Raw genomic sequence first — 24,895 nt, 5'->3', positions numbered from 1 at the left:
AATACATGGAAAACTCATTGGTAATGGAAAGCTATGGCTGTGAGAGGAAGTTAATGTGGACCAGAGGGTAGTTAGGTAGGAAAATGTTTCACACAAATGTGAGAAATCAGCTCCTGCCTATTGCTTAAGTGTTAGTCTAATACCCACCACATCTCCATCGTCTACATGTAAATCTAGAGAAACCATGCATCTGATGTACTTAAATGGAAAAGAAAATAGAGCAGCATGAGGTTTGTGATCTTTTAAACTTGTGCTTGAGGACAGGCAGTGTGTGTCACGGGTGAAGCAAACAGTCGGAGAAAGCAATGCTTGATTCTCAAGAATTTTAGGACGACCGTGGAAAAGCACCATTAAGCAGCTGTCCTTAGCTTGAAATCAAAGAGGTGTATTATTATTACCTCTCCAATTGTTAAAAGAAAATCACTTATATTCCTTCTTAGAATCTGATTCTCCAGGCTATATTGTTTTTGCGCATCCCCTAAGAGACTTTGTTACCAAAATAATGCTACAAAATAGGCAGTCATTTGTGGATGTGATATTACATGTCAACAATTTGAAACCTATAATTTTGTCTTGTTAATCCAATATGAAAAGCCATATTTTAATCAATGGAGTTTATGATGTATTATTCTTATAATATACAAAGAAATAGATTTTAAAAGTTAACTTTACTATGCATCATATCGTTTCTCTATATCTACAAGTCTTTGTAATTCCAGAGGTTAGAGATCCTTCAAGCTACTCTACCCTGTTAACGGTGATTGTAGCCAGTTAGACACAGAAGAGACACTAAATCAATATAAGGGAGAATGAGAGAAGGAAGATAATCAGGGTCCAATTCACTAAAAAGAGGTTCTTGTATATGTAACTGGTGATGCACAGAGCTTTTGCCACACAGAGAGTTTTCACGGTTTATTGAATGATCCCTTTTTCAGAGTTAGGCAGTTCTGGTTTTGCGGGTCATTCTTTGAGTCTGTACTCAGCCACTGAACTTTTTTATTTTTTTATTTTTTTGGGCACACGGGCTTAGTTGCTCCGCGGCATGTGGGATCTTCCTGGAGCTGGGATCGAACCCGTGACCTCTGCATTGGCAGGCGGATTCTTAACCACTGCGCCACCTAGGAAGCCCAGCCACTGAACTTTTTATGGGAACATGCAAAGGACACAGCTAGACACAGTGGGTGCACTTTGGACTTTGCGGTTGGCTTCCTAGTCTACATCCATGCTCATAAAAACAGCAATGTGGTTTTTCCTTTGGTGGTTCAAATATAGCACGTAGTCCAGTGTCTGGCACATAGTCGGCACTAAACTAATATCTGGAAATCAATGAGTTAAATCTCTTCTAGGTTTATTAGCTCTAAAAGAAGCATCTCATGCAGTAGTTTGTGAAAAGAAAGTCTCCTGTGTTTTTGTAAGTACTGTCTCTGGACCAGCGCTCATTTTGATGGTCAATTAATCATCTAACCATTTCACATTGGAGAGATTGAGCCTGAAATGGACAGGATCATTAGTTGAAGGGAAAATTCCAACTGTTCTTTAGTTTCCTCACAGAAACCACTGATCGAGCAAATGGGCACTGTCCTTTCAAGTGTTAATATGGAGGAATTAATAAGTTCCTTTCCTTTTGTAAAGGCAGTAAGAGGTCCATAAATTGAAGAGTGATTTTTGTTCATATAGAGCATCTCATGGTTTAATTATTCTATCTATATGAGAAATTACCTGGGAGTCAAAATTGGCCTTAGTACGATTGATGAATGCTGGGGAGGTTGCTGGTTCAATTAGATTAATGACCTGAATTTCTCAATAACTGATAAAGATTATTCAATTATAGGAAATGATTGCAAAGTATGATATTGGAGAAGAACAGATGCTAAGTAGGTTCTCTTTCTGAAGGGCAAGCTAAGCTAGATGACACTTGCCTCCTGAGAAATGTTTCTTCCAGTTGTTGGTGTTCAGTATTCTGGCTTGAATCACAGACGACAGAATGCTAAAGGTGGATGAATTCAGTGGGCTTATCTACTCCAGGCTGCCTCACTTCAGGACAGGAGAAACCAGGCATTGTTTTCCCTATCTGGGCAGCCCCAGTTTCAAAGAGCCTTCTTATTGATGCTAATTAGACAAAAGAGTGAGTGTTTCCACAAAGTGTCAGATATCTTTGTAGCCATCTTGAACTGTTTCTTTGAATTCTAAATCCACCTTGCTTTCTTTTCTTCCCTCTTTTTTTTTATTTTGACCCCTTCCTCTATTACTTACTCTACATTTAAAGACTGATGCAGAGCTGTTATTGTTATGTGTCTTAAACATAAGAATTAAAAATGTCTGTGTATCAGTGAAACTTGTAGTGCCCATCACAATGCAGAGGCTCAGATTTGTCATCACATACATGTTGTTCATTATCTTTAAAAAACACAGGAATAGTTTACCTTAATAAACATTTGGGGAAGCTTTGAGAAATGGAACTGGAGAAGTGGAACAGTTTAACTATTCTCTTTTTCTAAAAATTTTAAAAAATTAATTTATTATTATTATTATTTTGGCTGCGTTGGGTCTTCGTTGCTGTGCACGGGCTTTCTCTAGTTGTGGAGAGCGGGGGCTACTCTTCGTTGTGGTGCATGAGCTTCTCAGTGCGGTGGCTTCTCTTGTTGTGGAGCATGGGCTCTAGGCGTGTGGGCTCAGTAGTTGCAGAACATGGGCTCAATAGTTGTGGTTCATGGGCTTAGTTGCAGAGATCTTCCCAGACCAGGGATTGAACCTGTGTCCTCTGCATTGGCAGGTGGATTCTTTTTTTTTTTTAAGAACTTTTATTGAGATACAGTTAACAGACAATAAACTGCATATATTTAGAGTGTACTATTTGGTATCCCAATCTCCCAGTTCATTCCCCCCCAACCCTCCCTGCTTTCCCTACTTGGTGTCCATATGTTTGTTCTCTACATCTGTGTCTCTATTTCTGCCTTGCAAACCGGTTGATTTGTACCATTTTTCTATAGTCCATGTATGTGTTAATATACGATATTTGTTTTCCTCTTTCTGACTCACTTCACTCTGTATGACAGTCTCTAGCTCTATCCGTGTCTCTACAAATGTCCCAGTTTCACTGCTTTTTACAGCTGAGTAATATTCCATTGTATGTATGTACCACATCTTTTTTATCCATTCATCTGTTGATAGACATTTAGGTTGCTTCCATGTCCTGGCTATTGTAAATAGTGCTGCAGTGAACATTGGAGTGCATGTGTCTTTTTGCATTATGGTGTTCTCTGGGTATATGCCCAGCAGTGGGATTGCTGGGTCATATGGTAGTTCTATTTTTAGTTTTGCAAGGAGCCTCCATGCTGTTCTCCATAGTGGCTGTATCAATTTACATTCCCACCAACAGTGCAAGAGCATTCCCTTTTCTCCACACTCTCTCCTGGCAGGTGGATTCTTAACCACTGAGCCACCAGGGAAGTCCTAACTTTTCTTATAAAGAGCTCAGAAAATTCTGCTTATGGACTTAATGGCTTTGTTTAGTATAACATCTGTATATTTCAGAGCAGGAACAATGGGATAAATCCTGTTTGCACATAATTTCCACTGCGTCGCTCTTCCTTGTATACATTTAAAGATGTCTCACTGAAGATAGGTCTAAATATTCATACTCTTTGTGTGATTAAATTTTGGTGCCTACATTGGAAAGTTTTGCCTAATAAGAACTTGGTATCTGCACTCTGTATAGATTTCCCTGCAAAGGGTATTGTTCTGAAAATCAGCATTTTGGGGAATGGTACCATCTATCAGTTAAGGAGTTATGGCCTATTAGTTATAAGCACTATTCTTTTATCTTGGATGTACTTATGTCCAAAAGCAATTTCTTCTCCCTCAAGAACTCATTAAATGCATTCACCAAATTCCCTAAGGTTGGCATATTTCATGTTCTGTGGATTAAAAATGTAGGACTCATTCTCACACATCAGTTGTCTCATATATGTAGAGTAATTTTTGAAGCATCATGAAATCTATGAATAATTTTAGTGAATTGGGGCCCTGAAGTAGCAAAGAATCTGGTCGATGATGTTGAAGAATGAAGACTATGAAATACTACAGGATGAGTGGCTTGAAGAATAAAAAACAAAACCAAACCATAAACTGACCATATACTGTGTTGTAAGACATTTCATGATCTGGTAGAGGAGTTGAAATGTCTATAAAAAATAATGAGAATTAAAAAATTAATTTAAAATGAAACGTAGGAGTCGAAAATACTCAAGAGGGTTAGTGAAACAGGATTTCTCAAATATATTTCCATTGCTATTAAATTATGAGTCGTATATTCCTTACCATTCAGTGCCACGAAGGAATCTGAAAGACAAAAGGGAGGAGTAAGTTACTTAACGTTTAACCCTTTGCTCAGTGTGACTTACATAATAAGTGGGAGTGAGCTGATACAGAGCTGTGCTAACATGTGATCCCCAATATTAAGTAAGTGCTTTTTGCTTTCTGCTTGTAATAGAAGATGCTTTATGTTTGGTCTGATTTCACATCCTTATACTGTCTCTTTCCCAAGTGAGCTTCCTTGAAGTCATGCCTTTGTTGCCACGAGACAGAGAAAAAGTGAGAGTCAGTGGAAGGAATGGTAACTGCGATTATATTCAAGCCCTACTCCATACAGAGGGATGTGTATGTGGATAAAGTGAGTGACATCTGGACCACACTTACAAAGCACTTTTTCTTTATTGTCTCTCTCATTTCATCCTCTCAGCCATGCTGAGAGGAAGTGTCCAATATCACAATGTTTTGAACTCAGCGGGGGTTTTAGTTAGGAAATTAACAAAAATAAAAATCACGCATTATAGGGAACATATTTGTGTGTGTGTGCGCACGCGTGCTTGTGCATCATGTGTGTGGGTCATGTCACTGGGTCACTCAGCATGCTACTCAGCCTCTGACACTGGCTCTCTACGGTTTCCTCATTTCCCCGAAAACTCCTGTTAAAGAATCATTGTGCACCAAATACCTAAATGCTTTGAATGCCCACGTGTGACTAGATAAGCCTAACAGAAGTAGGCCATGCTCCAGTGGGTGCCCAGGAGCGGAGAAGCCACTAGGAGAAGCATTACCTCCTGCCTGGAGCAGGCACCCTATGTGCCTCAGCAGGAGTCAGGCTCTGCCCAAGGACCCAGGTGTTGTGTGAGCCTGCTGGCGTAGTGGATGCTTTACAGAGCCAGTAACATTTTCACATTTTTCTTATATTTACCTATTCAACGCAAATCGACACCCCTATTTTTCTACAGATGCCTGTATCATTGAACCATAAAATTATGGAGAAAATTATTTGCTAAAATCAGCACATTACGTTTACTCATGTAGACATACATACAAACCAAGACCTGTTTCCCTAAGAACGGAGCCATAAGGCTCCAACATGATTAAGATCCACCAATCAAATGTCAAATTGTTTCACTGCACACACATAACAGATCTTTTGGTGATGACACTGTCTCCTATGCTAACTTCTTAATTCAGATTTTGTGTGTGAAGACATAATAAAGAAACTTTTACCAGTATATATTTGTAAACAAAAATATATATATATATATATATAACCAGGAATTTGGAGATGAGGCTGTCTGTGGCCCTGTTTGATTATGCCTGTTCTCCAGAAAAGATGAGGTATTAAATGGCACCTTAGAGTCTGTAATTTAAGGACTCATGGCTCAGGGATTTAGAGTTATATCCATGATTTTCATTATCAAATCAAATATCAGAAGTAGTATAGTTTCATTCCCTTAGGAGCTGTTCTTTGGTGCCATTCTGAATGCAAGCTTCTTGAAATCCATCACATATAACATTTAAAATATGGCAAACTAAACATTTTCCAAGAGTGTGGCATTATTCTCTAAATTAGCATTAATAAAGCATTTTCAAAATATTGATATTAACCAGATGACTGGACAACTGGGCAGAGCTTTGACCAGCATCCTTTATATAAAGTTCTAACTAAAAGGTTAGCATGTAAGAACTTTTGCAATGAACTCTGAGATTGGCATAGTAGGTCAGTTCTCATGAAAAGGTTGTTTTGAATCACCTTGTACTTAGTGGGTTCTTTCTGAAATTTTTTTCTACTGCAAATGGTAATAGATCTAATTTTAAAAAAAAATTACTTTTGTTAGTCAATATGTTCAAGAAAAATAAAGTAGTCCCATTCAATTAAAAAGCTAGAGTACAGTGATCAGTGTTTATTATTTGGCTGAAAATTATGGCAATAACATTTTTAAAAACAATAAAACTGGTTTTAAATGGAAATGCGGATATAACTTACTGCTCTGCTGTAGTTAGCATCCTCTAGAGTGAATTTGTTCCTCAGCACTGTGATAATGAAATGGGTGCCAGCATTTATGGCAACAGCATTGACAGCAGTCGCTTCAAAACACACTTTTCTTTGATATTTAGAAAGTGATTTCTGTTATTTATGCATGTTTTAGAGGCAGCTGCACTCAGTTTCACATGTGGGGTCATGTTTCTAGGCCATTCTATAAAAGCATCTTTTATAGAATAAATATCCAAATGGATAAAAAGCTCTACTTACTGTGACAGTCTCCCAGGCCATCTGTATTGCCACGTTCTATGTCCTGTTCAAAAGTCAGTCTTCCAAAAAAAGCAGGGAGGAGAAAAAAGATAGACACAGATTCAAGGATGTGAGTCTATTCCAGGATGCATCTTGTTTCACTAAAGCAACTAACAGAGTTTGATAAATTGAGTGGCAGGTGCAAAAATAGTAGCTAACAGCTTGAAAATTTATCTCCGAAGTTTACAGAAATGAGTCCTTTGTGAATCTCCAAAGAGAAGCCATGGTTTAGGCAGTGAATTCAGGTATCACTCAGGGAGTTTGTGGATCACCTCTATCACTCTTTGCCTCTGATGCCCTGAGCATTTATTATTTGTTGTTGTTGACATACAATAAACTGCATCTATTTAGAGCATTTCTTAAACATTTAAAAAGTTTAAATGTTAACATATGCTTCTTACATAAGTGATACAGCAGTCTGTAAATTAAAAAGTATTTTCCTTTCTACTTTCTCTTTCACCCCCAACTCTTACCTTCCTAGACCTTTACCTATTTCTTTGCTTAGAAATAACTTTGTATAACAAAGTGTTCAAATGGTCAGTGGATAATGGTCAGTGGGTAGGCGGGGCCCCCTGAGGGAATGGACACAGCGGTACATCTAGCTGAGACCACGCCGGTGTTCCGCACACTCCTGGCCCCACGCCAGTGCTCAGGAGTACTGTCCTCCTGCTCCTCTACAGGCTCGCTCTTCGTTGAAGTCCACTAGGTCACCTTTGGGCTGTATGAACGATTATATCATTAATAAGATCGATCCTAATAGTGTCTATTTTGATTTTTAAATAAATACACAAAGGAGTCTTGTCCTTTTTGGGTGGAACTTCGTGCTTCTTCCTGCACCATAACTGAAACTCCTGCTTTGCAACTGCCTGCAGAGTTTATTTATGAACCATATAGGAAAACTATATGGAAAGTCACATCTTGATCTAATAATGCACCATGTTTGTTTTCCAGTGTTTTTATGCTGTATTAAAAATCCAGTTCATCCTCAAAGGATAAAGATTTCTAGAGGTGATGAAAGACAATATTCACCAGGCCCTGAAGGCCACTTCCCAAGGAGAGTTCTACATGTTTTGAACAATGAAATGTTCTCGTGTTGACTTAAAAATGATTCTTAAAAGTCTGTCTTATTACCTTTGGTCACACCTTGATTACAGAAAGGAGATAGGTCCTTTCTCAGCTTCCCTCACTGTGCTCTGTGATCCTTTTTCCTTCACTTCAAGGTTCCCGTGAGAAGATATAAAGCTTTAACACTGTAGCATGTCAATATCACTACTTGCAAAGCTGATCTAATAATCCTTGATGAGTCAACCCTTGGCATCAGTCAAATTTCCAGGTCAGACTTTGCAGTTATCCTTAGCTCTGTATTTGGAAATACTGTCCCTCAAATTATGCAGGTGATGGTCATCAGATACGCCCTTGTGTCTGTTTGACTAGCTGTTCTCAAATGGCAGAGGAGGCTCAGAGTGATGTGAGGATGATTCTTTTCGCCCTTTGGATCAGGGGAAGTTGAAGAAATGGCTAAGGAAGAACTGTGCTGCCATCTGGCACCTTCCTTGAATTGTCATAACCTGTCAAGGACATGCATTGAATATTTTTCCAAATGTTACTTTGGATTTCACATCTGCTGAAGTAAAAGCATAAAACCTTTGAACTAATACCATCAAGCATGTAAAGTCAGGGTAACAATTCTAAGCACCAAAATCACATGCATGGTAGACTAGCTTGATCTAGCTGATCTGCTGGAGAAATGCCAAGAATTGATTGCCTACCTAATGAGTAATAGGGTCAACTGTTCTTCAGTGCAGGGGAGAGGTTTATTGGATGTATACACCATGCTTGCAGTACAAATGCATCGCTTAACGAATGCTTTGCAGTTTCTTCTCAGCCCTGGATGGTCAATTAGAGGAGCCAGTTTTGCTGTGGCCGGACAAACCACATCACTAATCTAATTGGTACCCTCTTGCTCCCTTCTCTGCTTTTCTCACACTGTGATGATCAAGGCATGTACCATCTTGTCCCTCTCTCCAGGGAATACTTAGAAGTCCACTGTGTTGTTTTTCTCTGTGTTTTTAATCAGTCTGAGGATGGATGATTAATCAATTGGAAATCTGCCACGTGCGATGTTCTATGAGATGGGAAAAGGAAGGAGAACCGCTGGCAGTCGCATTGATGAGGCTTGTGCACAGAAGGCCGAGTGGCAGTGGTGTGTGTGAGCGCAATTAATCGTCTGTCTAGGCCACTTTATACTCTCCCACACCTTGGGCTCCTTACCTACTGCCGGGTGACAGATGGGCACAGGCACCTCCTTCCTTTACCCACCCACAGTAGGGGTCTCTGGAGGCGATACAGGTTCTGTGGGAAGAGGATGTCTGTGAGCTCCCTAGGACTTTTCTAAACACTGTGGACTTTCCAGTGATCAGTGAGGCAAATACATACTTTTTGCACTTCCCATGTCGTTCACACCGGCCAAGGGGAACCTTTATCACACAAGTGGAGAATGCAACATACAGAGAGCTGCTTGCTTTGTCCAGCTGCATGCCCATAATCCTCTTGTCTTCTACTCCATCATAGCTGCACCTAGTTTTATAAGGCAGGATAATATCATTCATAGTCTGTCTTGGGTGAGTTCTCTTTTTCCTACCACCACCCTTACACCCCCCACCTCTCAGCCCACAAGGTTAGATCTCTTAATCTGATCTAACTGAACGGGAAAGGCATCCTTTTGTGTGTACCCACACACGTACACATAAACACACAATATATGTGTTTATATAAACACACACCTTATTAGCAAAGAGAAAATAATGCTTTTAATGTATGAAAAGATTTTCACAATTAATACTAAAAGTCACCTAAATGCATAAAATCTAAGTCTGCCATGATTTCTCTGAATGGAAACGATGATAAAGTAACAAAATAATTACTAGAAAAGAACCAAATAGTCTACGCACTTTTCAGGGTTGTAAACGCTCATCTCCTCCAGGAAAAGGCTGTCATTTAGGAAACCACTGTTTCCTATCCTGGCCAAGAACTTCAAGAGGACTCCCTTCTCTGATCCCAGGAAAACCACAGTGTGATTCTGATGTGGCCCAGCAGTGGTGTCCACCGCGATTTTGGTCAGGCGGTATCTAAAATGACAGCATCACATTTTTTTACCTCTTTGTTGGTCTTTCATTAAAGTGTCCCCCTTTCCACTCGAAACAATTATGATAGAGCTTTCTAGTAATAACTTCAAGAAAAATATGTGTGTATAAATAATGCTCTCAAGCTGTTCTGCTCTTTTATTTCCATATGCAGAGCATCAGTATGGCTCCAAGGGGGGAGGAAAGAGGTATGTACACGTGGAGGCCAAGCTACATGATAAATACGCAGCCGTTACCAGCTGAAACCACTCAGCAGTTATCCCTTCCATGAGCAGCAAAGAAAGACTGATGTCTCCTAGGAAGAGGGGAGGAAATAATAAGTGAACTCATTTAATATTCTGCAGTGCAGAGCACTAACCACTGTCCAATCACAGCTCACATTTCACTGAACACTGAAAAGAAAAGCAGTGGCTACCATTTTTCCATACGCTTTCTCTCAGGTGCCAAGACTTGTCAACAAAATGTCAGACTGGAAAGCTTTCTGATTGTGTACAGAGGGGTTGAGAGTTCTGAAGGATGGGGAGGTAGAGTGCTGATGGCACTATTAATAAATAAAAGGATATACATGTCAAACAAGATCCATTTAAAGCCAAAGGTGAAGAGCATTCGTCCTATCACCTGCTTAGATCAGTCTTATTGGGCATCTTCCTTCTCTGGAATCCCATAGCCGTTCAGCACTCCGTGGATACCCTTTTCTCCTTAAGCATCATGGCTGGAACCGGAAAACATGGACTCTTCTGCAAGTTACATACCATGGTTTCCATCTTATGGGCAAGAGCCATTATAGTACTGATACTTTAATATCTTTCCATAAAGTCACCATTTAAAAATGGTGGTAGAGTTAATTAACATTTTGTTTGATGACTGCCACAGCTGGATGGTACTTGGGAAAGCCTGTTGAACTGTTTGGCAATAAGCCCTAAAAAAATGTGAGAAGGAGGAATATTTAATCCTATCACAGATTTCTAATCAGCTATCCCTTCCCCGTTGGCCACCACTTCAGACAACAAATGCTAAAGTATGAACCCTTCATGCTGATATACTTGTGCAAATGCACCGCTAGTCCATGCTCCGTATGACAGCTGACAATCCAGGGACAGTGCTTGGATGGAATCTGCAGCATGTTTTGCCACCACATCCAGCCAAACAGGTATCTACATGCATTGACTGATTCTCTTCACTGCTCCTCTACTTTTACACACAGGGGACTAATGGGCTAACTTGGAAGGAGATATCTTTGTTGCCCCGATTGCTGGCATGTGTCCAAATAGCCTGAAACTATCTGATCTGTGTTCACTAGGAGTGTGGTTATGGGGGTTTGGTGGCATCCACCCAAGTGCCCAGGACTTCAGAGCTGAACTAATTCCCAGGATAACAGAAGATGTTTGTGGCATTTCAAATCATGATCCATTGATGATCGGTTCTGTAAGCACAGGAGGGAACAGGGGAAATCCAGTGAGGACGTGGCCTGCCTGGCACCCACCTGACCATCGTCCTCAGGAACCATGGCCTGTTGATGATGGAGGGCACGGCCTCGTCCATGAGCGGGTGCGTTTTGATGAAATTCAGGGTATCGTCAGGAAATTCATTGGAGGTTGCATATTTTTCTAAGGAGGATGAGCCAGCGCAGCAACCTGGCCTAAAAAGAAACAAAGGAAGGGAGCTTATAATCATGCTTTATGGCAAATTCTTTGAATGAACTGCTTCTCTGTGCATCTCGCGTGCGGGAGAATATCCTGTAGGCTGAGAAGAGGAAGCTAAACAATGCATAATGCCACCAAAAAATATGCTTAGATTTCCTCCTCACTCCATAGAGAAGCCTGAGCCACGACGGTTCTGCCTTGGCTGGGAGCAGGTTGGCTTCCCTGCCAGAAGCACAAACAAACCCTGTAAACAGGGATGGAGCTTGAAACAAGTGAGGGTTTGGTAGGCACGTCTCCAGGACTGCTCTGTCTGTCTTAAAACCCTGCTAGAAGTTCTGGAGGCATTTGTTCCACATAAGGAGACAACTGGGCTGACTTTTTCACAAATGTAGAAAACAAAGGCGTTCAAAAAGCCGCCAGCCTTATGTACCTGCTAGACTCTGTATAACCATCTCTCACTACTTGGGGGTCAGAGAACATTTGGGTTTTGTTTTTTACTGTTTTTATTTGATTCGGGTAAGTATGAAAAGCCAATCACACTGGAATTCTTGCCTGAAAAGTCACTTTTAAAATGACTGAACAATGACACTGACACTTCATTTCTACAAGAAATTACATGGTTTCAGGAGTCAAAGGACATCTCAGCAAAGTTAGATCAGGGAAACACCTGGTTTGCCTGCTGGCACAGGAGAGAAAAATGGACCCTAACAACAGTGGCAGAATCTAGCCGTAGGCACATGCTTTCACGGCGCTAACCCAGACAGCCGGTGAAAGCATCCTGATGTCTGTGAGAGAAGCAGGCAAGCAACATGGAAGGCTGAGGGCACACACGCTGCCACCAGTAGAAAGTCACTTCAAGTATGTGTCCTGGTGACAGCTCAGTGACACCACCTTTCCAACACCCAGGGAAGATATTACATAAGTACTCCCTGAAACTTGATCCCTCAAGGCTTAACTCCCCTTCCTGCTTACCTGGAAGGTAGCTAACAATCCCAGGCAATGACTTAGAGAATCTATCTGAGGTTGCCAGGGTATGCTTTCTGCACCTAGTCTGCTCTCTGGAAGTAACAGAGAATGTAGATGCCAGATAATTCAGGAGATGAAAATGGATGAACCATAGGGATTTATCCCCAGGGTGTATAGTGTTTCATATTATCTGTTAGTTCAATTAAGTGAATTGGGCTAGGTATTTTGTGTGGGGGATTGGACGTTGGAGGAGAGAGTTGGAAACCAAAAAAGTTTAGACAACACTGGGTTTCCTTCCACAAATTAAGACGAGGAAGCTGAACACACACGGATGTTTCTATATAACTTAAATTTCAAATGCTGTAGTGGAGGTGTGCCATGTGTGCCACATAAAGAGGGCAGGCACAGGGTTGGGAGAGAATTTCATCCTGTCCCAGTTAGGAGGAGTGAATTAACTGGTTTAGTGTGAGGATTTGATAGAGATTACACAGGACCGAAAGGCCTCTGGATTGTCTCTGGACAACAGGTTCCCCATGAAAGCACTTCTGGGGCACATTTTGGGGAGGGGGGAATCAACAGTGCATCCAGACCAGAACCTGGCAGACCAGGGACATCCTAATGGCTCATTGTACCTGCTGGTCTCTACCTGCCCGAGGCCTGGAATCTGGGATCAGCTCTGACCCAGACTAGTCACAAAATCCAGGGAACACCATTTATATTTCACATTTTATTAAGACTGAAAGACAGCGTGGGTCTCTGGTAAAACTGAAGGGAAGCAGAGAGGAGCGGTGGAAATCATCTCCCCAGCGACGTGAACTTGCACAACGCATGGTATACGTCTCTGGGCCTCAGTTTCCTCAACTGTAGACCATAGCGGCTGGCTGGACCAGACGGTTCCTATCATCCTGCAATTACATGGGATAATCCACAGATACTGAGTCTAAGCAAAAGACTAGAGAGTCACTGTTTTGAATACAACTATAGGTAACTTGGGGTTTTGGTGAAGGGAATGAAGGCAAATGGCCTCACAGGCCTTTCTGCTGCGTCGCATTTGTATCTGCGTGGCCAGCATGGAAGGCACTGGGGTGCAGTTTATAAGATGCTCATTAGCAGGGGAGCAAACTGCATCATTTCTAGAAATTCAAAAGAGTCCTATAAATATTTGCACATACCTGGGCTTAGGCACGCGTTCATCAGGAACTGGTGTCCACGTGGAATCTGGAGACTTCTGTTCTTTGAATCTCCCAGTAAAAACTTTGGCGATATCATGCATGTCGTAGGCACATACTGCAGACCCAGGGATGCTGCAATAGGACATTTCACACAAAGTGTTACTCACGCAACAGTTATGCATGCAGTTTGGAAAACATACGCCAAAGAAACTTTAATGTTCGTACCCTCAACACTTAAATGTAAGGGGCCCTCGCACATAAGGAGAATGTTTCTGTGAAATCAAATTTGCATTAGTGGCCTTAAAGAAAAGGCTAGTTATAGCAAAATCATAGAAAAATACCTCTTTAGGTCTTGTGTCTGCCACCGCTTTTGTTTATAAAGGAGGAATGGTTGAGCTGGTGATGTATAAATTTCATGAATTCCCTAAAATTCATTATCAGTCTTTAAACCAAAGATAAAATGTTTGGACAACATTCTGCATCTCTAATACTGGTGAAAATTTGAAGTAAAATTGCCCCTACTGTCCACATATTCCTTCTTTGAATTTGGCTCCTCAAGCCAAGGACTTCAGGAGTGAGGAGGTCTGTATGAGGACCCCAACTGTGTTTTATGTTAGTCGCTGTACATTGCAAATTTTACTTCCTGTTTATTTGCATAAAACTAAACAATTTAAATCTCTAAAGCACCAACACTTTGCAAATAAAATGCTCTATTAAGTGCTAAATAATAATAATGACAGTAATCTCTACCTATAATTACATTCTTGCCTGGCACTCCTAGGAGGATTTGGGGATTTTTTTTTTTCATCAGTGGTGAAAAGACGTGAATTATTCATTCATCTAGGTACACTGCTTGAACCCATGTTTGTTTTTGACTACAGTTGTTCCTTGATTTTGATCAAATACATTTCAGGCACTGGCTGGCCAACAGTTTTAATCAGGCTTTTGGGTAGTGGGTCACTGCACACAGAAGCCGCCAGGGCAGGACCCAGGCTCTCTGCAGCGTGAACATCATCCAGGGAGAGAGAATGATTTAGTCCTGATCCTGCACATGTTGAAAGGATAAGGAAATCACTTCATACATGATTAGAAGGATTTTATGCCACCTTTAATTTCCTAATACAATTAGGAAGTATTACTAATAAAGCAAGAAATAGAGGATTAGAAAGCTTATTTAAAACAAGGTGGCAGGATGAATTTTAAAGTATGTAGCATGTGTGTGTATTATTCACAGCGTTGAGTCTATAGGAAGACAATGATCCCCATTTGTTTTGACATTTCAGAATCCCCTAGCAGTATTCAATTTTGTAAGACACTCTGCACATCTCACTTTCCTAGAAGTAAAAGGTGGACACGTTTACTTTCAATATTAAGAAAAATGGGATAAATATGGAAGTGATTTATGAGGCACTTCATAATAACTAAAGTCACCCTAGGGTCTTATAATCTTCCGAAGGTTAGAATCATCTGTAAATCCTTTCTTTTTCCTTCCCTACTTTGTTCCCTCCCTTTCTTCCCATCTTCTGTTCATTCAACATATGTGTATGAAATCCCTAATCTCAAGCAGTAAATGCCCAATAAATGAGAGAGTCCTGCTGTCGGCTGGCTCACAGTGCAGTGTGGAGGCAGACAACAGCAACAGTGATAGTGATTGATAAGAACAACAGCTATTCCAAGACGATCCGGTCACAGCGGTATGTAAAAGAGGTGTGTGCAGGGGCCCATGGGAGGCAGTGGAGCTGAGGCTTGGAGCATTCCCAGGGGTTCAGTGGGCACACAGATGTGGGTTGGGTGGGCAGACCTGGCAGAGAGCAGGGCATGAATAAGCAAGCTCCCAGAAGCCCTCTGCGCTGGAGCCGGAGCCCGGGCCTGACCGTGAGGGGGCCTGCATGTCATGCCAGGGCAGCTCGGCTTTATTCCTCGGGCAAAGAGGAGCACCTAAAGGATCAGAAGCAACCTGACACGACCAGGTGTGCATGGGCGGAGGATGGGGTGGAGAGGGATGAAACCAGAGGGAGTAAAACTAGAGAGGGACTGTAATTTATAGATGAAAACTGCTATGCATAGTTTTGCCATTTTCTGATTTTACTAAACAAATACGGTTTCTGAGACTGCATTAGCATGCACTAACTGAATGTTTCCTGGGGACTTTTTAAGAAAATTCTTGAAATGGGAGTATACAAAATATGTAGGAATCTTCTACTTTATTGTAATCACAAAGTAACTCACCCTCTCAGAAACATACGGAAAAGTTAGAAACGTGCTCTGAAATTCCACGCACCTACATTCCGTGTTCCAAAATAGTGTTCTTTTTCAACACTACTAGATACATGGGTTCCAAAGCATGAGCAGTCCAGGCCTGAATTTTTATATCTTTTCTATTCTCAAGTCTAAAAATGCCTTCAGATGGTTGCAGCTTAAACCTAACTGAATACTCCTTGCTGCAATATGGATTCATGTTTTCATCTCTCTTCAGGGGGGAACACTTGACTCTTGCCTTCCATATAATTGAGGAACATGATTTCATCTTTCAGCTTGCTCTGTTCTGGGCTCTACCCAGTTCTGAAGCATTTCCTCCTAGCTGCTATCCTCCAGTGTCATCATGTGTGTGCCTGTCAACGAGCCACTCATCAGGTTCTTCCAAGTCTTTGTAAAAAGTATAATCCGAAACAAAACAGTGATTCCTAACGGAAGATCACATAGAACTTACACAATTCTACATAGAAGTGAGAATATAGTGCATGTGTTTCCATTTCACGGCCATGGCCAGAGTTAGGATCGTTTCCACGCTACAGTGCTAGTACTCTACGGTCTGGGAGAGCCGCGTTCCAGGGAACAAAGGGACCCTCTTCCTTATGTTCTTTAGTCTCCACCCATTTCCACTGCTCCAGGGACAGTCATTAGCGTGCCATTTAATAGCTCAGTGTCTTAGCTTAAATAAATACAAAAATAGGGATGAAGAGACTGAGACATTCTCGGTGCAATGTTTGATGACTTGTAAATCCTCCGTAGAACCCTCCAGAGTCAGACTGTGCTGCGGTTGGGCTCCTGCTCCTCTGACAGGATAATAACCAGGGTCCCTTAATTCCTAAATTTCACTCTGTGGCATTTTGATAAATTTCCAGTATTTTTACTTCAAAAATTACTGATCCAGTCAGAGAAATATTAATAGGCAAATAAAACGTTCCCTAGACGGGAAAGGAGGCACATTCTTGAGAGCCAAAGCTGCTGCTTCCGTCTATTGACTACCTGGACCCGATGGTATACTTGAAGTCGGTTTCCTTAAGTGTTAAAAAGAAGGCAACAGTATTCACTTTTCAAGATTACTAGAGGGATTGAGAAATAACACATGAATAGTGTTTATACGCCAGGCATATGAAAAGATGATATTGTTATAATTCATCGAATTACTTTCTCCAAAATCCTACTCTAACAGTGCTTATAAATGACTGTTAATTTGTTGATGAAAACTGAGTGTTAAGTGCTTCTTAGCTACAAATAGTGAATGACAATTTTTCCATCAGTTGCAAACCTTGTGTCTTAGACAAGAACCCCTTGGGAAAAGGAAGCCAGTAAGGACTGATTAAGTCCACACAGCCAGGGCATGGTTACCTGTTATAAGGTGTGGAAAAGGTTGCCAGGACAACATCACGGCCATTAATACGAATCACATCTGTAACTGCCTGCAGGATGTTGAAATAAAAATGAGAGTCCCCAGGAACTGAGCAGTTCAGGCGAGCCTTAAGGAAAGATGTCCACTGTTTCTCCAGGACTCTTTGAGACCCTCCCATGTCATTCTTACAAACCTGAGCCACTCTTGGGAAAACTACCTGCAGAAGAAAAACATGCAGAAAATGAAATGCACTTACTTTTCATGGAGATATTAGTAGAATTTGCCTTTCTTAGAAAATAGAAACAGAACAACAAGATGCTTAATTTAATCCTGTGTTTCTAAAATCAGTAGCAAACGAAAAGAAAAAAAAAAGGGAAAAACTCAGCATTGGAACAGCATGTTTTGAAAGATAAGGCTGTGGCATTTAAAACAGAGCCATAAATCCTTCAAGGGGATCAGCTCCCAGCCACATAAACTCATTTCCATACAGACTGCTTAGCTTTTTATTTCCTCAAACAAAAGCACACTTTGTATGCACCATCTCTGCCATCCTCACTAGCTGCCTCTGGGCTCTGCATCTAATACTCTGAATTCCTCTAACTGTGCAAGCCACCCTGGCATTGAATTTGTGCCCTCCAACTTAGTGATCTTGATCTACTCTCTGGTGAAAATAACTAAAATAGACATCCCCTAAGTGTTCTATTGCTTTTTTGTAATAAATACAGTCAAGACCCTTGGTTTTCTTAAAGATACTGAATATTTACTCTCCCTCAGGAGCAACTCAATTTAAAACAAACAAACAAACAAACAAACAAACAAAAAAACCCTGATGAGTAGACCTGGAAACCACATCTTAAGATACTTGAAACTCACTATGAAATCAGCCCAACATCTATCTAGTAAATTTTCAATATAAATATTTAAGAGGTTTCCCTGTAATTTGTTACTACTCAGAAAAAGAGGGGTTCGAGGAAGCAAAATATTTCACTTCCATCAGTCTTTGGCTGGATCTTCTCAAAACGGTGACCTTGTCGTTAGATTTATGGTTCTTATTTCAAAGTCATTCATAACCATATTGGCCCAAAATTGAGACATCCTCCCCTCTTACCTTTCCCATGGTGTTGTACTCCACCGCTATTTCCCTAAAGAAGAAGTAGATGTAGTCTCCATAATCTACCGCTTGGACAAAATACGGTTCTGTGGACAAATGGGCACTTTAATTGGGGACATGTCACACAGAGTTAAAAGAACTGCAATCACTTGCAACTGAAGACAGGTTATTAATTAAAAGTATAGGGCCATTAGACATTTGGTTAACACTAACCATTTCTAGTGACTTCACACATACAAGTGCTGGTGATTTCAGAAAGCACTTAAGCCTACAGATTTGATCTTTCAGAGGTGATTGCAATGAACAATGAAGAATAAATGAGTTTTGCATATCTCTGTAATTTTATTTTCCACAATACAATGCTCATATTACAGAATGGATTCTGTACACATCTCTTTGTCAACCTTGACTCATACAGGGTTGTGGACAGCTTTTTTCCTGTTCCCCACCACCTCCAATCCCCTGTTCCCTTCCATGAATGGAGTGTTTAGCTGTTTTCACATGGGGCTCTGAAATGAGAGCTTGAAGCAGGAAAGATGAATGTAATGTATTCTATTATAGTGGCGTTGGTAGTTTTCATAATACTCCAGAAACTCATGGGGAGTGAGAAGGGGAGGTAAATAAATCGACTGGGGGCAAAAGATGCAATTTCCACCTTCCTGTGTGTGAGAAGCCATTACTAAAGTGAAACGACAGTCTGGTGCATCCAGACTCTAAATCTCCCTCAGGATACGTATGTCGCCCACCTCCCCTCCTTTCTTTTTTTAACTGTTCACCTTTCAGCCATTTGGAATCATGCTTGACGGTCCGTAGGGTTGGGCTGTCTCCAAGACTCCTGTAAATGACTGCATCGATGGCAAGGAAGTCAGTCACTGTAGCAGAGTATAGTTTTCCATCTTTGAAGAGAAAGAGAAGAGGCGAACGGGGTTGGAGCAAGACAGTGGGAATGGGGGAATAATAGAGACATCCCCCACCCGGCTTTCACACATCAGGCAAATAAGATAGGACCACTGGGAAAAGTCCAGGAGTCGCTGGGAAAATACTTGGTCCACGTTCCTAACCATTTTAAATTGGGATCATGAGAGATGAAACGTTTTTCATTTTTTAAATTGCACGGCAATTTCGAAGCAGCAGCAGCTCAGGGAACAGGGTAAATGAACAATGCGGTTGGCTTCACTTGATTAGATAGACCTTGACTGACATCTCAAGGCCAAGGCCCCTTGGACACTGCAACTGCCACCACACCGTGGTAAACTGGATTAAGTGGGAGCGCAGGGAAAGACAGAGGCTGACTGCATCACCAGAAAATTGAAGTACCAGCAGAAGTAACAGAGTCCTTGGCCTGAGCAGGTGAGCAAAGTTGAAGAAAAGGGATCCATAAGCAGAAAAGAGCTGACTAAAATTGCTATGTATATTCTGTGAGTCTCTGCTCCTCTTTGCCTCAGTCAGGAGAGCCACTAAGCCCTGCCAGTCTAGCTTTACGATTAAGAGGTGTTTGCTTCAGTATTTCCAAAGTCACAAACTGAGGATGTTCTGATACATAGGAAGCCAAAGTAAAGAGGGGGAAGGGATGAGACTGAGTTCAAACTGGTCTTTCTTTAAGAATTCATGCTCTTTGGGACTTATGCTTGAGGATATACATTCAAGGCAGAAGAGAGCCAAGATGACTGAAGGTGAATCCTTAAAATTTTTGGTTTTTTTCCTGGATTAGCAAGCATTGTTTACACAAATAATCAAATGGGCTGTTCTGGAATAGCAAAATCTATGTAGATGAAACGAAAACACTAATTATATTCAATATAAAAAGTTACTTCCTTGGCTCATTTTTAATGGGTCACATGTCTTCATTAATTGTGGCTTTGAAAGCATCTTCAAAAGTGGCTTGTATACAATACATCACTCTTTAAGTTCTTCCACGTGTGAGATGAGCATATGGTTTTTTTTAAAAAAGTCTTATGCAAACATACGTAAGCAACATTCTTGACGTTGACTTCTGATCTTAACTGACATTACTCAGTTTTAGAATAGATCTGTCTTCACATTTACATTATTAGCAGTCATATTTCAGTAAGTGTTGACCATTTGGGTTAGATTTTAACTGCAGACAGCAAACCTTTCTACTGATAAACATATATCTACAAAAAATCACAACTTTTCTTATAGAATCATAGCCCCAGGTCATACAGATATACCTGAGGAGTGGAGGGCAGGGGGAGTGCTCTGTGTGTGTGTGGGGGGGGGGCGGTTATTGCTGTCGGACACGCCCCAATATTCTTTGTTTTACTTTCTACACGGGGTAGCTCACCAGAACTTTTCCTTGTAAAATAGAGTACTACTTTGCCACTGTTGGTAATATGACAACCATTCAGGTGCGATAAGTATCTTCTATTTATAAGGGCTGAGGTTTTATGAGATTGCAAGCATTTCAGTGAACACTGATTCAAGCACACGTGCTGGGGGAGGAGGAGTGGCAGGCATAGCATGGTCTCATCTGGCTTGCTGTCAGAAGGTCGGTGGCCTTGGTAAACACCCTGCCCATTCTCCTCTTTCTACCTCCGGCTACCTCTTTTTAGTTAATGGTTACATTTACGTTCTCCTCTGCAGCCCGCAGTCTCCGTGGTACTAGTGTAGGCGCCAGGTGTCAGAAAAGTGCTGCAGCAGAAGTTATGCACTGAAGAACAACCTCAAACACTCCACTGGCCACGCTTACAAACAGGTCTGCAAGACTGTGTGTTTCTCACAATGCTGCTTCCCAGCGTTACTGTGCTCTACCTTTGGAGGAAGAGCTGAGAAACCCTTCCTTCCTAACTTAGCACAAACTGGTGCTTCAGTCCTTGACTGCAGATTCAGGTCCACAAATGGATGACACTGAGGATGAGGTTCAAGGAGCTAATCGTTTCTCGTAATTCAAAGCCCGGAAGTCCCTCATCTAGCTGGGATGTGCCAGTGTTTAGCTGTTGTGACGAAAATGATAGCTAACTGCTTTATGACATGCCATAACAATCCCTATTATACCAGCACTTCCTCCTACACCCACCTCCGTGTGCACAGCTGGCAGTGAATGGCTAAATAAAGTTCTAATTAAAACACACACACACACAAAATCACACTCGGAAAGTCACGGCTTATTCGCTGCTGTTTTATATCCTTTGCAGTGGAAGGAAGGATTAGGGATGGGGACTCTGGGTCAGCCTCAGCTAATGAGCATCATCCCTGTGGTCACCACAATTTTTCCATCAAAGATGGGCATGGAAGCTAATCAGGTCAGTGATATCTGAGATGTTTGCTGGTAACTTGTAGGTGGTCTCACTGCTCTGATAGAGCTTCCAGAAGCTTCCTTTGTCTCTGTCCTTCTCCCTTCTGTATGCAGACAAGAGGACATGTAGCCCTCATTGAGCCCTGGCAGCCACCCTATGACTGTGAGAACAGTCAGTCTCTCTCAGAGAAAGAAAGGAAACACAGCAGAGAAATGAAAAGGACCTGCGTCCCGGATGAGATGATTGAGTCGTTGAATCAAACCAACCCCCACATCTACCCTACCTTAAATACTCAATCCACATTGGTGGTTCGAGGTGGGATTTTCTATTGTTGCAGCCCAGACATGGACTAACCAGCATGTCACATGTTCAGTACAAAGTTGTGATTCTTTTCGAAGGCACAAAAGTGGGGGTAAGCATGGCAAAGACTTCTCTTAAGAAGCAGAAGTACAATTTCCATATGAATTTCAAATGGAAAAGGCATTCTTCATTACAGTATTCACCAGAGAATCAAAGCGCAGCTGTGACTCTGACGCCTCCAGAGCAGACCTGAAGCCACAGGCTGAGCACGCGAACGCAAATGCAACAAGAAATCAGGTCGTTTACCTGCAAACAGTGCAATGTTGGCATGTTTGGCATCGTAAGGGCATCTGGCCATTCCACTGAATTCATCCCCAAAAGGTTCCAAAGTATCCATCTAAATGAAATAAGAGGACTTAATTAAGAACAACCACCACCAACAGTAGTAATAGCAACTGATATTTACAAAGCACTTAATGTGCCAATTCATAGGCGTGGTGCACATAATGCTTGGATATCCTTGGAGGTAAGTCTTTTGGTTTCAGATGACGAAGCTGAGGTTTAAGAGAGATTAAGTCACTTGACCAAGATTCTACAGGTCGGAGAGTCAGAAATTCAATCATGACTGCTTGACTCTGAACCGTTACAATAAAGAGATTCCTACATCCTTCTAGAATTCTCAAGAAATAAGCATCTTTCTCCTTGGAAAAGGAATTTCTGAGGCAATCACCAGGAAAACGTATTCCCCTCCTTTCTTTAGTCCCCATGAATTATCTCCTGAGTCATGAACTCTATACAGAGAATGACTTTGGTTTGGGTTTTGTTTTGGTGGAGAAGTCCTGCCTTTGTGGGTTAAATCCCAGGAGAAAACTCTGGGATTCTTTCTCAGGTTACCTGGTAGAATAGTATAGCATCAGCAAAGGTACAAAAACATGGATGCAAGCAGAGCTCAGGCGGCCTTTGCACCTACTTCAGAAACGTGTCGCAGCCTCAGACTGTGTAGATGAAAAAGGCCCAGAAGGTGAGAGGCTCCCCCCAGCCACAGGCTGCTACTTGACTTCCATCTCCTAGGGCCCAACCCTGGCCTTGTTCCTGTGCACTAGAGGTTATCACTGGCCTGCCTGTTTTAAAACAGGGAGGTTGCATATAAAAACCTGGATTTCTCGCTTCTTTTAACAAGTTGGAAAGTCAATTCAGGCCCTTCTTACCTAAGCGGCAGCAAGCTCTAGTTGAGTAATGGCTGCTCCTGCCATTTTCTTCAAACAGGCATGTGGTCTCCAGCACCAAGATCCCTTCACCCACAGATTATATTGACAGTCTGCTTGCTTCCCTCTTGTGAGTTACCTCTCTGGCTCCACGTGGGTGTTTGCAGGTAAGGCAAAGCCTTACTAGCTGTTCACTAAATTCCATTTCCCTTTCCTCCATCTCACACTAAACTACATTTCCCATCCTCACGTGCACGTAAGGTGTGATCACATGACTGAGCTCTGGCCAACGGGGTGTGAGTATAAGGCTCTGTACCACCTTTAGGTCTTGCCCCTAAAAACCTTCCAGAGTCCTCCCCTCTTGCTCTCTTTCCACATTCTTCCCCTAGATAGAATCCAGTGGAGAATTCTAAGATCCAAAGAGATGGCAGACATATGAGCAGGATGGAGCTGGCCCTCTCTCTGAATAACCTCCTCTTAGAACCTCTCTCACTGACCCACACGTGACTGTGATGTGAGCAGGAAATGAACCTCTGTTGATTAGCCACTAACACTGGTCAGTGGTTGACTTACATAGACCAGTAATTCAGGGATTCCTACCATACAGGCTTCTTCCTTACACCGTGGATCTTCCTATTATTTAAATCTCAGCACCACAGAGTCCCTAGAACAGTTGCCTCCACATGATTTATGTTTTGATCCTCTCTGTAGTTCAGTCTTCATTATAGTTTCAGGGTATTTTGGTTTATCATCTGGCAATTGCATGGTTTGACTACATATATGAAAACAGAAAGAAAAACCTAAGACAGCACTAGTGCTGAGGAGGGATCTGCAAAAAGGCACTTATTATTATTATTTTTTATTGGAATATAATTGCATTACACTCTTGTACCAGTTTTTGAGGTACACCAAGGTCAGTCATCTGTATTTATACACATATCCCCGTATTCCCTCTCTCCCTTGACTCCCCCCCACCCTCCCCGTCCCAGTCCTCTAAGGTATCATCCATCATTGAGTTGAACTCCCTTTGTTATACAGCAGCTTCCCACTGGCTATCTGTTTTACAGTTGGTAGTATATATATGTCTGTGCTACTCTCTCACTTCGTCTCAGCTTCCCCTTCACCTCGTCCCCCCACACCTCGAGTTCTCCAGTCCATTCTCTGCATCTGCATCCTTATTCTTGTCTTGTCACTGAGTTCATCAGTACCATTTTTAGATTCCGTATATATGAGTTAGCATACAATATTTGTCTTTCTATTCCTGACTTACTTCACTCTGTATGACAGACTCTAGGTCTATCCACCTCATTACATAAAGCTCCATCTCATTCCTTTTTATAGCGGAGTAATATTCCATTGTATATATATGCCACATCTTCTTTATCCAGGCATTTGTTGATGGACATTTAGGTTGCTTCCATGTCCTGGCTATTGTATATAGTGCTGCAGTAAACATTATGGTACATGTTTCTTTTGGGATTATGGTTTTCTCTGGGTATATGCCCAGGAGTGGATCACATGGATCACATGATAGTTCTATCTTTAGTTTTTTAAGGAACCTCCAAACTGTTTTCCATAGTGGCTGTACCAACTTACATTCCCACCAACAGTGCAGGAGAGTTCCCTTTTCTCCACACCCTCTCCAGCATTTGTTGTTTCTGGATTTTGTGATGATGGCCATTCTGATCGATGTGAGGTGATACCTCATTGTGGCTTTGACTTGCATTTCTCTGATGATTAGTGATGTTGAGCATCTTTTCATGTGTTTGTTGGCCATCAAAAAGGCCTTTAGCACTAAATCAAGGTGCCTTAAACCAAGGTGCTTGGAGTTGTTGCCCAGGAGGAAAGCGCCAAGTTCCTACTGAGCAGCTGCTAGTG

General features: G+C 41.6%; 1 protein-coding gene across 4 annotated transcripts in view; it reads right to left on the bottom strand.

Moving 5' to 3' along the window:
* The window catches only part of SEMA6A (semaphorin 6A), a 121,941-nt gene that overhangs the window by 22,338 nt on the left and 74,708 nt on the right, over window positions 1-24,895 (bottom strand). For 3 of the 4 annotated variants that reach the window (XM_057736961.1, XM_057736970.1, XM_057736965.1), the window contains exons 7-18: window positions 22,119-22,209; window positions 19,032-19,151; window positions 18,253-18,341; window positions 17,144-17,361; window positions 13,532-13,663; window positions 11,234-11,389; window positions 9,559-9,735; window positions 9,044-9,184; window positions 8,879-8,959; window positions 6,569-6,627; window positions 4,321-4,341; window positions 4,134-4,184 (exon numbers count right to left, since the gene is read on the bottom strand). In XM_057736961.1, coding sequence (XP_057592944.1) covers window positions 4,134-4,184; window positions 4,321-4,341; window positions 6,569-6,627; window positions 8,879-8,959; window positions 9,044-9,184; window positions 9,559-9,735; window positions 11,234-11,389; window positions 13,532-13,663; window positions 17,144-17,361; window positions 18,253-18,341; window positions 19,032-19,151; window positions 22,119-22,209 — 1,336 coding nt within the window. The remainder of the gene's footprint in view (window positions 1-4,133; window positions 4,185-4,320; window positions 4,342-6,568; window positions 6,628-8,878; window positions 8,960-9,043; window positions 9,185-9,558; window positions 9,736-11,233; window positions 11,390-13,531; window positions 13,664-17,143; window positions 17,362-18,252; window positions 18,342-19,031; window positions 19,152-22,118; window positions 22,210-24,895) is intronic. The other variant, XM_057736968.1, reaches the window with a different exon arrangement.

This window comes from Hippopotamus amphibius, chromosome 1, assembly GCF_030028045.1.
Source record: "Hippopotamus amphibius kiboko isolate mHipAmp2 chromosome 1, mHipAmp2.hap2, whole genome shotgun sequence".
NCBI classification, from domain to species: domain Eukaryota; kingdom Metazoa; phylum Chordata; class Mammalia; order Artiodactyla; family Hippopotamidae; genus Hippopotamus; species Hippopotamus amphibius.
Note: the sequence above shows the minus strand (reverse complement) of the source record. Positions and strands in the feature narration are given on the sequence as shown.